General features: G+C 34.7%; 1 protein-coding gene and 1 long non-coding RNA gene across 2 annotated transcripts; both read right to left on the bottom strand.

The window, feature by feature from the left end:
* Positions 1–10,049: 10,049 nt before the first annotated feature.
* LOC117113846 lies at positions 10,050–13,149 on the bottom strand. Its single transcript, XR_004446263.1, has 4 exons — positions 13,084–13,149; positions 11,381–11,522; positions 10,805–11,025; positions 10,050–10,103 (listed from the first exon to the last, which is right to left on the bottom strand). It is a non-coding gene; the product is annotated as an uncharacterized LOC117113846 (long non-coding RNA).
* A 74-nt stretch (positions 13,150–13,223) lies between these two features.
* Positions 13,224–16,519, bottom strand: LOC117113845 (uncharacterized protein BCG_0605c-like). Its single transcript, XM_033257298.1, has 2 exons — positions 16,216–16,519; positions 13,224–13,384 (listed from the first exon to the last, which is right to left on the bottom strand). The coding sequence occupies exons 1-2, from the start codon at positions 16,385–16,387 to the stop codon at positions 13,224–13,226; spliced, it is 333 nt and encodes a 110-aa protein (XP_033113189.1). The 5' UTR covers positions 16,388–16,519.
* Between the last annotated feature and the right edge of the window lie 489 nt (positions 16,520–17,008).

The raw sequence follows: 17,008 nt of genomic DNA on the forward strand, positions 1-17,008 counted from the left end.
AGTTTGGCACAAGTTTTTTTAGATCCAGCTGTAGGGGGCGTCCCATTTTTCGTATTCCCACCATGCATTTCGGTGGAACACTTTTTTTGTGTGGAGAACTCTATCTTGTATTTCTAGTATCTTTGATCGTTCTCGTTTCACCGCTCATCGCGGATGATCTGCAATGCCTGTCTTGAAAAATGACGTCACGCACATTCTGGCACTTCATTGGATGATGGTGACGTAATGTTCCTATACTGTTACTGTTGGAATTATAGGGTGGAGTACTAAAGTTCATTAGTGCCGATTTAGCCTAAGTTTAATGCAACATTTAATAGTTTGAAGAATAATATAAAGAATTTGCTAAAGTAGGCCCATTAGGCTAGGCCGAGCTGATTAGGCCAAGCCGTCACGGCAATAGTGGCCGTTCTAAATAATTGTAGGCCGTTCAAAAGACGGCCGGACGGTTGCTTGCTAAGCCCAGGGAACAGTGAAGCCTATGGTCACTGGCAAAATACTCACCTATTGCGGAATAAGCACGGCTTCCTATTTCATGAATTAAATCCCCAGTACCACAGCCAATATCAAGAACTTTATCGCTTTCATTAATACCTAAATCTGGCATAAAATATTTGACTGAGGCATCCTGAAATCCGCGTCTTTTAGAATACAGAGAAGCTTCTCTTGAATTCATCGTTAAACAGTAATTTGATCAATGACTTTTAAATGTTACCAGGATAGGAAGCTGGTTGGTTTTAGCCTTCTAACTTGACATAGCCTTATGTCTGGTATTATTGCTAATGAGCCAGATTACCACAATCTGCACATGCTCAGAAAACAATGTGTAATCATTAACATATCAGTATTCAATGATTACTTCCAAGTACCTGTAATAATAATAAATTGGATTGGATTGGATTTATTCGGTGTAAACCCCAAGGATAGCCCACGAAAGTCTAGAAGAAGACTTATTTCCAGTGGGGTCCTTCTGGTAGTGATTGGGCAGTACACCGGGAGACAATCCCCTACTCTTTTCCGAAGTGTACTGCGTTCTTTAACGTGCACATGGGCCATAATGCACACGGGACCAACAGCTTAAACGTCTCATCCGAAAGATGGTGCGCTTTGTAACTTGTATTTCAGCCCTCTAGCTGAAACACAAGGAGAGGCAGCGATGGGAATTGAACCGGGGACCTAGAGATCTCCACGGTTCAGCGCACATACAGCAGCTACCACCAGATTAGCCGACTGAGCTAGCTGCTCTCTCAAGTTAATAACTACCATATGCACACAGTATGCAATTATAAGCTAAAAAATGGACAAAGAAACATGGCATACAGTACTGTAATTTCTGTTGTGAGACATTGGGTTAAACAATCATATCATTAGATAACATTTAAAATAAAACCTTAAAGAAACCAGATACTATTTAACATGACATTTATTTATTATACAGTATGCCTGTAATTGTCATAAAAAAAAAACAATGTGTAGTCATTAACATATCGGTATTCAATGTTTACTTCCAATTAACTAATAATAACAAAATAATAATTACTATATGCAAACAGTATGCAATTATAAGCTAAAAAATGGACAAGACACATGGCTATACTACATAACTGTAATTTCTGTTGAGAGACATAGGGTAAAAAAAATTGAAGGTCTATATGTTTAATTAAATTAACAAATAAGTGGTCTAATGCACTGGTACACAAGCTGGTCCAAGACCCAAAATAGGGTCGTCAAAATATTCTGTAGGGTCGTCGGACGTCTCTTCATTTTTTTTAAAACACAATTAAATAATTATATGCAACACTACTATTGGACTGAAAGAATCATTTTAACATAAAAAAATCACATTATAAAAAAATATTAAATGCCCCCCAAGAAACCAGTTACAGAATCATATATTATACAGTATACATGTAATAATTGTCATTAAAAAAACAATGTGTAGTCATTACCATGTCAGTATTCAATGTTTACTTCCTGCTGTAATAATAACACATTAATAGCATACTCATTAAATGTATGCAAAGAGTATGCAATTTAAGCTAAAATATGACAAGGAGAACATGGCTATACTATGTACAGTAATATTGTGAAATATTGTAGGGTTAAAACAAATTGAAGAACTGTATTTTGAAATACAGTAAATGCATAAAATTTTTAAAAAAATTATTGCAGCTACATCTTTATAAATAATTTAAGTGTAGATTGACCCAAAAATGAGGCATTTTGTGGCAAAATGGCAAAGTTGTAGCAAAAATTTAAATCCAAGCTATGGTATTGTGACAGTAGATGATTGTGACAAAAGTTTATTTTCACCAATGCAGGGTCTTTTGACCTGTAAAAAATATAATGGCATAGTATAAATTGTAAATCATATGCAATTAAATTAATTAGTACATTTCTGTATTATTTATAATTCACGTACTTTACAATCTCATCAGAATTTTAAAAAGATATACTATTAAAATTAAGTGAACATTGTTCTCTGTTCCCTGGTTGTACAGTAAATATGCTCTTATTTCATCAGTTGTGTTTAATTAAACAATTTACAAATACTGTGTATTACTGTTAAGTCATTTTGAAAAATATAAATTAAAAACACAAATAAATTCAAACAGAATAATTCCCAACAGCATTTCTAGTTCTACAATGACCCAGTGTATACAGTGTGCATCATAGCCTATCACATGGATACAACAAACCATATGTTACGAAATAGGCTCTTCGCTAAGGTTGTTGTGCTACAAGGTTGTTGTGCTACATTATTATTTATGTTGCGGTAGGAGTGGTTTAGTATTAGTCCACTGTTGGGTGCTTTTAGTCAAGGTTGGGTTTTGACGTAGCTGGCTTAAAACTTACATTCGCTAATAAAAAGGAGAGCTTGATTGATTTTACTTCAGAAATGCAATGTAGCCTTAAAATAATATTAACTTAAAATGTTTGCATTCAGCAGTCTATTAATTCAAACAAAAATCTGTAATGTAATAGGGATGCAGGTTGAAGGGGAACCCCTCCTAAAATTACCCCTCCTCGCAGCACCTCTCATTCCACTCACATTGCTAAATCCTAGATCCACCAACTAAACGAGTTTCTTCAATAAACATGAATTAAAGTACAGGTAAGTTTATTAGTTCTTGTTGAATTAATATTTTATGAAGCATTAGTAAAAAATGTTAATACAGTAAAATCATTAGGGTTTTTATAAATTTAAAATAATACATTATAATAAATGTAATTGAAATAAATTTGGTGATACCCATTTGGCGAATACAAGTAGTGTATTATACATAAAAATTACTACAACAAAATAAAATTGTATTACACTAAAAAAAAAAGTCAGCCATGGGGGACTAACCCCTGTTAGCAGTTTCAAGTTGCTATTAATATATTAGGAAGAGAAAAAAAAGTGAAAAAGGCAATACATGTAAAGGGTAGTAAATCCTACAAAACTAATTAAAAAAAATAAATCGGTATAATCATATTGTACATTGTGTCATGTTTTGTTATTGAAATATGCCAATCTTAAATACCAATTTTGTTCCACAAGTCTTTGCTAATGGAAGAGTAGTTAATGACCTCTCCTGAAATTCAGTCATACATTCCAGGACGCAGGACGAGTGTTTAGCCCGGAAAGATTACGTTCTGGGGCTCTTGGAGAACTTAGGATTGTTAGTGAACTTGGAGAAATGTCAACTGGTTTCAAGTCGTCGAATACGAGACTTAGGGGATGCACATCATTATATTCCGGAGAGATGACGTTAAGTCTTCCAGAAAAGAAAATTCAGCATCTGGAAAGTGTATGCACACAGGCAGCCAAGTAATCTTATCTATCAGCCGAGGCGCTGGCCAGCATTATTGAGAAAATGAATGCCACGGCCGAAGATGTAGTACCGGCTCCATTTTTTCTTCGGGCTCTGCAAGCAGACCTGATTTAGGAAATTCACAGGGACTCAACATACCAAGCTATGGTATGTCTCTCGCAGACAAGTATCGAGGAACTACAATGGTGGGTGTTGTGCCTCCGCCAGTGAAACTGATTGTTTAACCACCCCCAGTCCTGACAATAACATCAGACGCATCGATGCAAGGCTGCTGTGCTCACTGCGGGGTCGAGCAAACAGCAGGCCGCTGGTCGATGGCCGAGAGAGAACATCATATCAATTATCTCGAACTGCTAGCAGCTTTTCTGGGCCTTCAATCGTTTGCAGCTCAAACGAAGGAGTGTCACGTTATGCTCCGAATGGACAATACAATGGCAATAGCCTATCTCAAACACAAAGGGGGCACCCGGGCTGTCGGTCTGTCAACGCCATCCGTAGAGCTGCGCAGGTCTTCATTTAGCGGCATGGTTGCTTTGCGGCAGCAATATGCAATGAAGGGGTTTTCGAAGGAAGTTGCAGAAGTCCTCTTGGACAGTTGCAGGCCATCCACACTTAAACAGTATCAATCGGCATGGAAAGCTTGGTGTTGCTGGTGTGCTAGGAGAGCACTTATAATCCGATTTCAGCACCTGTAGCTACAATAATGGAATTTTTAGTCCAGTGTGAAAAGAACAAGTTGTCTTACAGAACTTTAAGAGTCTACAGGTCAGCCATATCATTGTACCATGAATCTTATAAAAAAAAAAAACTGCCAGTTGGGCAAGCGGTTGAAATATATAAGTTAATGAATGGGTTTTTTTAATCGGAATCCTCCACGCCCTCGGTATTTGCACACTTGGGACGTTGATCAGGTACTGTCTTTTATTCACGGTCACTGTTGCATTGGGATGAACTTTCATTAAAAATGTCAACGATGAAAACAGTTTTATTGTTGGCTTTAGTCACATTGGGGAGAGTGTCCTCGTTGATATATATATTGATATTAGAGACTTGACAGTGTCTCGTATTTGTCTCACGTTTGTTCCGACACAGCTGTTGAAACAGCACAGGCCAGCGTTTGGGATTACGAAAGTCAATATTGATGCTTTTAGCGACCCCTGCATTTGTCCAGGCGGGCCGTCTTAAAATATGTCGAACGTACACGTACAATAAGAGGGGCGGAGACCCAAATATTTGTTAGCCATTCAAAGCCACACAAGAAGGTTGTGCCAGCCACAATCACCCGTTGGATGATTAAGATGCTGGGTTCAGCAGGTGTAGACACCAGTCAGTTCAAGGCGCATTCGACACGAGGAGCTGTAGCATCCTGTTCTAACAGGATGGGGATATCAATGAAGAATATTTTAGAGGCTGCTGTATGGGCGTCAGATACTACGTTCAGTCGTTTTTATCATAGACCTACTGCTACCTCTTTGTAGCCGAGGCATTTCCTTAGTAGGGTAGCTTCAAAGTCGCCAATTGATTCGAGCCGAGAGAGGATGAAGTATGATTAATGATTATGCAAAGGTACTTACCTGAAGTATAATAGTGATTGTACGAATCCTCTTGAGGTGAGATCAATTCCCACCCTCAATATATTGTTTATCGGCACAATGATGTTACCCGGCCATTGATTCTTACAGGCAGAAGGCTGTACAGTATGTTTTGTTTTATATGAAACTATTTTCGTTGGTTGTTCTCCAGTTGTGGTTGTTTTCTCTTTGCTATATACATATATTTTGTATTCGAGGTTTTATGCTGCGTTGCTATGTTTCATCATTTTGGTAGCAGCCTCTCTATCGTGGTTTTTGTTATTTGTTGAGTTTTATACCTTGCCAAAGTTTGTATGGCAACAAGGGGAGTGAATGAAGATGACCAGATTTGTTTGGTTGAAGGGTCTTAACAACGGCCCACCCTGAGTATTTCATTCAAGTTTCTATGTGTCAAGACAGTGTTATTTGAGAAATATCAGATTACCCCCCTCAGACAAAGTGTTTCTTTAAAAACTAATATAACGCCAAGCCAAGGCAGATGGGAAACGCCAATTGATTCTCACCTGGAGAGGATTCGTATAATCACGATTATACTTCAGGTAAGTACCTTTGCAAAATCATTAATTATTATGTATTTTAAGAAAAAGATTTAAACATCTTTTAATTCATTTTACGATATTTAGTGCTGGTTTTACCTTATTGTATATTTTTAAACATATCTTAATTATTTATAATTTATTATTAAATACTCACATTTCTGTGCAATTTTGCCCCATTGTCTCTTTTGTTAACCTTTTTTTTTTCTATTTTAATGTATTTGAATAAAAAATGTTAAGTACCAATGGACTCATAACTGTATAGCCTCTATGATGTTCAAATGAGCACCAATTTCATCAAGTTTTTTAACATGTATCTATCTACCTTAATGCATTTTTTTTATGATGAAATGAAGATTGAATTAATGAATTATTGTTATTGTTAATTGGCCTAGGCTAGCCTATTAGAGCACTCCTAGATAAGTAAGGCCTTAGTATTATTAATATATTAGGCCTATGCCTAGATCTGTATTTTGTTTCATTAACTCCCTGAATTAACAATGTTATTAACAACTCATACAAAGGCTGAGGGAACATTGCCATGTATAGGGACAATCAATAGATACGTGATTTTAATTCGTTTAAATCGTAGAATACAATACCCAAAATCATGAAACAGCTTGCATCGTAAGCCCAGCCTAGCCTCTGTAGAAAAATGTATCATGACCTTCTCTCCTCCTGTTTTGATAGGCCTGGGATGGTGCAAACAAATTAACAAATGCATAGGCCTAGGCCAAACATCTAACCAGTCAGAATAACTTAAGAATAAAATTCCTTCATGAATCTGTTGTCCAGGCACAGTCTCTTACTATTTTCAAGAGGGGAATACTAATATTCCGCCTGCTTGCATCAATTTCCTCCAAGTGCTCCAGTCTTCAATAATGAAGTTTGCACTTTAACGGAAGAAGAAGATATACTTACAGAAAACTCAACAAAAGCTTGCGCTTCACAGTTCAATACGGTAGAACCAACTTCGCATGCAGTTACAGAGGCCATTCTTTCAAAACTACCGCGAACACACGTACACATAAAACGAAGACGATCTGAACAAAGTTAGTGGGTCAATGAATTATTCATGAGGGGTCCCCGAATTGTGAGAAAAAAAAAATTACGCCCGGCGCTAGGCAATGTCTGACAGCTTATAAATATGCATAAAAAAGACACGTACGAAAGAAATTATAATGAAGTTTTCAACTAACTAGTGCATTAAAATTAATCATATACTTACTACTTACCTATATAAAATTAAAATGTATTGCTCACAAACGCCAATATTTTTTTTTATACGCCTTTTCCACTAATCGGTAGCCACCTTGTTGAAGTGATGACAAACAGCAGATACCGGAAATAAAAGCGGGTATGTATTATAAAAAGCTTGTATAAAATATATATTATATTTTATTTGCTCTTATTTTAGCACACTTTTAAACGTAAACACTGATTATTGTACATCAATTGTTCCTGTACTACATAGTGACACCTACAGCAAATAAGGTAGGCCTACAGATAAGCTATGTTGTTTCTTATATATATATATTTTTAATTTAAATATAACATTAAAATGGGTTTTTGTACAATAATATTAATAACCAGCAGTGGCGAATCTAATACAGTTAGATGAGTTTATTTTTAGCTACCTGAGCGTATTTTCCTCTTTTGCTTTGAGCATTTTAAGTTTGGTAGAGGTGAGGGGAGGAGTTGACAGAAGAAGGCACATTTCTTTCTTCTGGAGGTTCTTTCCCCTTCTATAGAGTACTAAAATGTTACGTCACGATACCACGTGATACTACTCCGTTGCTATCGGCGACACAAAATGTGTTCAACCGACGCCATTTTCGCCACTGACAAACCATTGATTTTAATTTCTAACGTAATTATTAAGAAGTTGTATCTTAATTTTTCTTTGTAAATGTTAATTGATGATTAAATGTGTGTTTGATAACATATAATGGGAGGTTTTATGTTTTAGTACATTGTGATGGTAATTATTAGGTTTTAAAATGCCTATTCTAGAAAGCTTATTCTAAACCATTAGAATTATGAAGTCATTCAGGCGTAATGAACGGTAATCAACGTCGAGAGGGCGCCACCTGGTGTTGTGACGACACGACTGTGGTACTCTATGTGCCCCAAGTTACGTAACTGAAGTTGATAAAGCAGAATAAGTTCAAATGCGGCTGATTGTTGAGCGTATAACAACAGAGTCAAAACTATCCTATTCTAAGAAGTTTAAATAATAACTAAAGGAATGTACAGACAACACTCATACCAACAAAAGGACGCATATCTCCGCTCTCGAACACAGCGCGTGCATACAGTCCTTTGATCTTTACTGTGGCATCGACAATCCGATACTAGTTGCGAGTACAACCGCCAGTTATTAGTCTATGTTTTCCATACGTTTTATGGTGTTAATTACTATTTTATTAATTTTGCCAGATTATGGGTAAAACGTGGTCGGTATGCACATGCATAGGCTAGTGTTTACAGTTTACATATTTTTATTAATCAGTGTGAAAACCATCTGATGCATTCACATTCGCTAGTAAATAGTAATCGACAGTTTCATACTCGTATTAGCAAAGGTTTCACATCATCAAAGGGTGTTCAATCGAAGGGGCTCAGGAACAAAGTCACTGAATAATAAAACCCATGGGAGAGTGGCTGGGTTCATTGTGGAAAGTTTATGGCCTAGAATGACCAACAATTTACTTTTAAACACAATGATAGGGATTGGCAAGAAATTAACGTTGTTTGTATATGCAAATTATGATATGGCATAGAGCAACGGGACTCATGCTTTTCAGATGGAGGAATTGCCCCCTCTTCACCACTGTTAGTACCTGTGTATGTAGATTATTCTGATTACTCAGACACTTTAACTAGGGCAAATTAAAGATACATTTTTTAGCCTATAAAGGAATTTATACCAAGAACTAAGATAATAACATAAACAGTTGACTCACCTGCCCGCGCGTTAAACTGAGGTTACCTCTATTCAGCGTTTAACGCCTCGTGTATGCACCTTTCAGACAAAGCTTTTTGTTAAAACCATTATAACATATTTAAATCATAGAGAAATATCCTTTATGCTCAAGTACAGTGCACAGTGGTATGAGTTATTATATTGGGTTTTCGGCAAGGAATCACATTTGTCATTAATTACTAACAGTAAAAACAAATAATAAATATATTTAAAAAAATTAAATATAATGTCTTACAAAAAAAAAATATAATAATAAAAATAAATAAAGATTCCGAGACGTGATTCGAACTCACGACCTTTGGTTCCTTGAACACATCGTTAACCGACCGAGCCACACATGCGATGTGTCCTTATTATGTAGTAATGTCCGTAATTTTATAAAACCCCTGTTTTGTTTATAGGTGTATGGAGACCCCTGGGGTTCAACTTAAGAAAACGGCCTTGAACGTAATATGTTGGAAATCACTCGTTTATGTGTTCAAAATGTCATGCACGTCCGTTCATAACTGGCGACGCAGAACGCTTTTAAAGTTCTGGTAACAACAACAAGAACAACAAGAACACTAGTGTCGATCTTACGCGGAATCAACAACAACAGACATTCTTAATCACATTCCATACCTTTTATATGAATTTTCAAAGTAATTCGTTTCAACAATAAATGATTGATATAAAAAAAATGACAAGAGCATGTGCCTTATTAGCATTATGTGCAAAACAGACGATATTTTATCTAAACCTGAATAAATTCCTCAAAAATACAATTATTAGGCTACCATCAACTTCAAATTAGAGACATTTTAGAAGTATTACTAGTGTGCCTGAGGAAGTTGTGCTCACCGCTTTGAAACTTTGTCCCTGTCTAGTAATGTAGAAGACAAACGATGTGTAACAGTGCAAACAGATTGTAGTAACTTAGGAAGAAAGGCAACACAAAATTAATGGTATAGAATGCGTTAACTAAAGAAAGAAAACTGATAGGGAATTGTGCGGTTATACTTTTACATCCAAAATTATTATCAAAATACGTATGTAGACCAATATATTTTTGTTTAAACCAACAATAACCATATAATATCATATAAATGAAATTATTATCTGTGAAATCAATAACAATAATATTTTGATAAAAATTAGACAACTAACTTAAGTATATATTATAATAGATGACGACCTCAATTTTCAATTTTCAATTTTCAATTTTCAATTTAACATTTATTTACTTCCTTTTTAAATCAGACAAATATATTACAATTGATTTAAAATAAATTGAAGATGCAGGAGAGGAAGAAGGCAAGAACCCGAGAAGATAAGAAAAATCCATCTTGTGGAGGGACAGCCTGAAATAAGAGGGGGAAAAAATGAGATTAACAAAAGAGACAAAAGACAAAACAGGACAGAAAGGGACAAAAAACAATACATTCAAAACAAGTCGAAGACAGACCGACAGACCGCGCGAAAGGTAGCAACCAAGTGGTGTTGGCAGCAAAGTATTGGGAAGTGGAAATTAAATTAGAGTTAACAATGTTGAATAAAGAATGGATATTTTTGTTAGAATATAGGATAGTGGTGTCATCAGCATAAAGAAAAAAAGAAAGAAGGTTGGAAGACAAGTGAACATCATTAATATATAAAAGAAACAGAAGAGGGCCCAATAGGGATCCCTGGGGGACACCACAAGTAATCTGGCGAAAGTTGGAGATAGTGTTGAGATATTTAGTGCATTGTGAACGATTAGAGAGGTAACTTCGAAAAAGATTAAGAGCGGGACCACGAATACCATAGTGAGAAAGTTTATATAAAAGGATGTTATGGTCAATAGTATCAAATGCTTTGGAAAGGTCAATAAAAATTCCTATAGTAAATTGACTATACCTCGAATATGAAGAAAAAGAATGATGGTCATGTAACTCAAGTATTATATAAATTTACTTTTTTTATAGCATGTACGACAATTATCATCGCTTTACAGTATATATTTCCTAGATGATTGACTGGGAAGTTTTTATTACACCAGTCACTCGCATCTTGAAGAAACTCTGTGTGGTACTCTCGTGGTAAGTATACTATGTGCCCAAGGAGCGTACGCAGGTATTCTGTGAAAAAAATGAATACAATCGATGGATCAAACGAACATGAATCTAGTTTTTTCTTTATTTGCTTGAATTTATTTGTTTTGATATTAAGTTTTTATTTTACCTATTTGGAGTTCATTTCCTCACGTTATTTAAACCTTCAAACAATTTCTAAAATTTCTTTTGTTTGAAATATTAATTGTTTGGAGAAAGATATTCTGTGAAAAAGGTAGATTTGTAAGGTATAATGAGGCCTATATTTTTTAATTAGTTTGACTAATTAATTTAATTTTTATAGCAAAGCCAGAGCACATTATACTATAGAGGAAGCAAAGTATAACGGTGACTGTACTGTAAAAGTACTGTAATACCTTACCGTCTAATTCGTCTTGACTCGAGATGTCGACATTTTCACATGGCGTGTGTGACGTTCCACTAAGTACTTTAAAACCTACCGATTCCAACAATTTTCGGGTGTCATCCAGGTCGAACTGATTGTACATTCTATGAACGTAACCCTATAAAGTAAGGCTATAGTCAAAATTACTACTATATTGGCATCCACCTTTTGCATCGGTGACATTTAACGCTAAAGAGGTGCGTCGTTAAAAATACAATTGGCGTATTGACATTGATGTACACCATAAGTAAATTACATTACACCTAAATGAATTACGGTATATAAGGATAGGATTGCTCCAGATTGCTTTATGGGCAAACTGACCACCCGTAATAAACAGTATAATAAGCTTAACTACAAACTAAAAAATAATATTAAAAAAATGAAGAAGAGTTCAAAGGAAAAGACACAAGAGAAGAACGAAATTGAAGGTACTGAAGGAGAGAAAAGCAAATGGCAACGTTGGAGAAAGTAACAGAAGGGAATAAAATTAAAGGAAAGGAAAGCCACCTGGCCTTTTGCCACATGGCATGTAGGCCCATTTCTTATAGCGGTAGCAGCATTAACATATTCAACATGTTAATAATAATAGCTTATCATCGCTATTTTCATCATTGTCACTATATTTATGTTCATTATTATTTCCACACTCAAAGGTAAGTCAATTAAATCAAATAAAAAAATAATCTGTTCCATTCATAACGCTACAAGAATTTTAATTCATGAATTTCTGCCTTCGCAAAAATGTAAAAAAACATACACACTAACTAAAAACAGTACACACTCAGAAAACATATACATATAATTATACATATGTACGTCTGAATACATACAAAAACATAGAACGCTAATTAGGAAGCTACTCACACGTGTGCCTTTCATGATGGTTAACCGCAACGAATTGCCAAACAACAACCCATCATTCATCATTCAGTACAAATACGGTAGTTTGGCAAAAATGCCGAGAATAAAATTTCTGCGATTACAATGCATAGGCCTACTACTATTCAACTATGGGTGGAAACAGACCGGGTGGCAAACGGCTGGGTGGCAACGGGCCGCGTGGCAAAAGGCCGGGTGGCAACGGGCCTGGGGGAAAAAAGCCGGGTGGCAACGGACCTAGGGTGGCAAAAGGCCGGGTGGCAAAATGCCAGGTGGCAAAAGGCAGGTGCCAAAATATATCTCACTTCCGGCTGTAGAATCAAATAGATGTAATACATTATGCACTGCATCAATTTACAATTAGTTTTATTTGTATTAATATAAGAAGCATTTACACCATACCAATGCGCCCGGGAAATGCTGACGCACACTTACATAGGCCTATAAAAATATACACAAAACTTAAGGGCTTCTATAACTTTTAAATCTAAAATGAAACAAAAAAAATATTATTTACACAAAACATTTAATTAATTGAAACTGCATTATTTGAAATGCCTGAATATAATTATCTAAAGAAAGAGTAACATGTTAAGTAGTCTATTATAATGATAGTCGTAAAATATTTATTTAAATGTCTTTATTTTACATATTTATTCCATGTTAAATTGAATTGTGTTGTTAGCTTTTTTATTGTTTTATTTTTTAGGGGCGCTTTAAGTCAACATTGCCGTTTCGGTCTACCCTCTTGAAATATGGTTCAAAATAATCGAATAAATAAATAAACATTTACAAACCTTCAGGTGTTTTTCCCATTTACTGTGATGTTTTAAATAATAAGGCAGCTCATCCGGATTTTGGCCACAAAACAAGAGAAAACACTCCCCGCCGATTTTTAGGCAATCGTAGATGTTACGCATTGCACTAATTCTCTCCTCTACCCAGTGTAAAGCATGGACTGAAACAACTTTATCAAATGTACCCTTCCACTTTGGAAAGTTTCGACAAAGTTTTTAGCGTCTGCAATTTCATACGTCACGTTTGAGCGTTGATATTTTTGTCTTGCAACGTCGATCATATCTTTTGAAATATCAATACCTTAATGAAAAGGGAAAATTGTAAGAATTATACAGACATCATATAACATTAACAACAGATACTCTACTTCTTCTAAATGTAATTGCCAATTTAGGACATTCGCAGCCACAATCAAAGGAGGAAAAAGTTGTGCTTAATCTAAAAAAATACTGCTTTTTTAAAATATTATTTAGCAAAACATGTTCAAACATTCTTCGATTATGAATTAGCTGGAGTGTGATGCGTTTAAAACATACTTCACTCCGACAACATTGTTAAAATCACATTGTATAAAATCAATCTCTTTTTTTGATATTTTTTGAACATTCTATAGATGATGCTAAACAGAATACAGAATTAATAATAATGTAGAATAATATATTATTAATAATGTCCCTCTAGTGAGGAATCACATGGTTTTGGGATAGCAATCATCCTTCATTGACCATTCTATAGATATGTGGTTCTCAATCTTTTTGCATACGCGGGCACCTCTGGACTTGTCAAATGTCTTCACGAACCCCATGTATTACTCATTGTGTATATTCCAATAATTAGATTAGCTTAGAAGAAAATTTGCCATAAAAAATATGACATTAAACAATGGGTGGATACTGTAATTCCGTAAAGATTAGAAGACATCTCAGTACCACCATGGTACCATGGGAATTGTTATGTCCATGACACTTTTAGATGGCCGGAAATAGCACTATGAGAATTATAAAAGTAAACACTGGGGGATATTGCAATTACAAAAAGAAAATTAAAGCAATGTCCAAACATAATATAAGAATAATGGTGAGCCAGGAATGTGATGCTCTCAGAAAAAAAAAGGAATGAATAACAAGAAAAAGGACAACAACAATGAAAATAGGTTTAAATATCATTGAATTTTAATGATAATAATAATAATAATAATAATAATAATAATAATAATAATGATAATAGTAATAATAGTAGCGGTAGTAGTGGTGGTAGTAGTAGTAGTAGTAGTAGTAGCAGTAGTAGTAGTAGTAGTAGTAGCAGCAGTAGTAGTAGCAGTAGCAGTAGCAGTAGCAAGTTGTAGTGGTAGCGGTAGCGGCAGCGGCGGCAGCAGCAGCAATAGCAATAATAATAATAATAATAATTATAATAATAATAATAATAAAATAAAAATAATAAGAGGCTAATAATAATAATAATAATAATAATAATACATGTAATAATAATAATAATAATAATAATAATAATAATAATAATAATAATAATTATTATTATTATTATTATTATTGAAAACTTTTATAACGCCAATATTTGAGCTCAATGCGCTTTGTGCGCATTAACAACAGGAGAAAACATTAATAAATAGTAACGTTTTTTATTTTATTTTATTTTTTAAACTGTTCATACTAAAAGAGTAACTGTTGCTGGTAAGCTGTTCCATAGTCCCGGCTGCAACATAAAATGATCCTGACCCTACTGTTTTTCGGCCCTAAGTTCGTGAAGCAGGTTTAGCGTCAATGATCGTAGGCCTTTACGAGATGGTTCATAATGATCCACAAGGTCAGATTAGTATGCATGAAGGATCTCATTCAAAATCTTGAAGACAGACAGTGCCAGATTGTACCTAATCCGTTGTTTAATGCAGGTCAACCAGTGCAAATCAATAAATTATGTGAGCATTCAATTTGGTGTAAACGAAACTGCGCTTTGCAAGCCCTGTTTTTTTTTTGTATTTGAGATTTTGTTAATTCCATATAGCAAGGCATTATCAATAACAAGTTTAGAAGTGACAAATATGTGTACACTCATTTCAGCTTTTTTATTTATTTATTTATTTTTAGAACACTTCTACATATTCGGAAATGGCACTGTCAGGTTCAAAATTTGAATGTAATTTTCCTTTATACCCCATGTAGGCCTATTTTTAATTTTGTAAAACTTAGGAAGTGATTTTTTTTAAACAATTATTCGATATCTCGGTAAAAGTAATATAAGAGAAAATATACAAACAAAATGTTCATTACCTGAGGATTACCACTATTGAGTGGCTATTTAAACACTTAAAGTCTAAATTCTAAACATATTTACATAAGCATGCATACACAAATATAAACAATTCTAACAGATCGGCCAAGTAAAAAGTAAAAAGGGCACCTATTGACTTTGCGGATTTAAGGGGTTCGCAGACCCAGGTTGGGAACCACTTTGCTAGATGATGCTGAAGAGTATATAGAATTGTGCTTCTTGTGTTATTAGTTACGTCACAATGTTTTGTGTCCCTCGATCCCCTATTAATATAAGGATATCACACATTTTACACCCATATGGTCCGTTAGAGTTCTATTGTATTATATTCTTTTACAATTTTAATCATATATACTAATTTGAGTAGGCCTAAGGAGGACATGTTTGTTACGATTTACTGCTTAGACGCACGCATAAATTTTACTTTTAAAAAGTACCTGCAGTTATCAAATCCAATTTCACTCTTTCTCGAGTGAACTCACTTTGAAATAAGAAATTTTTACCGTATTATTCCTAGAATAATAATAATAATAATAATAAAATTTACTCTAATTAGAGTAGAATCTCACTATTTATTTTACTATCAGGCGTTATAATCACTGTAGGCACATTTTCATTACTTTGCTGCACTTTTAGAGAGTTCGAAATTTTTCCCGAAGGAGGCCTAGTTTGACTATAGCTGCCATTGTCCATACAAAGAACGGTCAACTACTAATTCAGGTTTGGTTAATAATTTATTTTCTTCCATTGTGCAGTATAACTTAAGAGCGTTTACTTAATTTCTTCCTATGACAAATCACAAAATTTACGATTATAAAATAGAATTAAAGTGGCAAAGAACTCACCTATGGCACTATAAGCACGGGTCCCTATCTCATAAATTAAATCTCCACTACCACAACCTATATCAAGAACTTTCTCGCTTTCATTAATACTGATATCTGGCATAAAATACTTAACTGATGCTTTCTGCGCTCTTCGTCCTGATGAATACAGACAAGCTTCACTTGAATTCATCGTTAATACTTTGATAATCTAGTATTTAATTTATTTGCCTTTAAAACTGTTGGTAGCACAGATATGGCAACGTTTATACCGTAACCACTGAGACTTAGCGGCTTACCAAACGGGTAGGAAAAAAAAGTTAATCATTATGAGATTGGATAGGTTAAACTTTCTTTCATTTCAAAGTACAATCGACCATCTGTTTACGTATCGGCCGACAACACTGGTAGAAGTAAAAGTTAATAATAATCCGATAGGTCAAATTTTGTTAGGTTCTTTCACGTAGAAAAACAACGACCATCTGTTTAACTAATCCGTGGACAAGTTTAACCTTTTCGCAGATATCATCAGCAGATAGCTCAATAGTGATTAAAGCTGAGAAATGACAAAAAAATAATCTAATCTACTGCTTAGCCTATGAATTTGTTTATGCTCCCTCCAATTAAAGACCACTTCTGTGTTCAGGGTTCCAATGGTCTTTTGCAGCCTTGGTCTCTCTAATTAGAACAATAAAGATAGAATATATTTTTGTTAATTTGGAATCACTAAAAAGAGGTCTTTATTTGCAGTGGTCTTTATATACATACATACATACACACACATACACACACACACACATATATCTGTCTCTTA

This window comes from Anneissia japonica, unplaced genomic scaffold (assembly GCF_011630105.1).
Source record: "Anneissia japonica isolate Jap-2015-1 unplaced genomic scaffold, ASM1163010v1 scaffold694_len1028156_cov167, whole genome shotgun sequence".
Classification (NCBI taxonomy): domain Eukaryota; kingdom Metazoa; phylum Echinodermata; class Crinoidea; order Comatulida; family Comatulidae; genus Anneissia; species Anneissia japonica.

Bases quoted from the DNA above. Each gene is read 5' to 3' on its own strand.
- LOC117113845 (XM_033257298.1), bottom strand. From the start codon at position 16,387: ATGAATTCAAGTGAAGCTTGTCTGTATTCATCAGGACGAAGAGCGCAG. The intron at 13,385-16,215 runs GTGAGTTCTTTG...CTTTTCATTAAG, and splicing joins CCGTGCTTATAGTGCCATAG to GTATTGATATTTCAAAAGAT.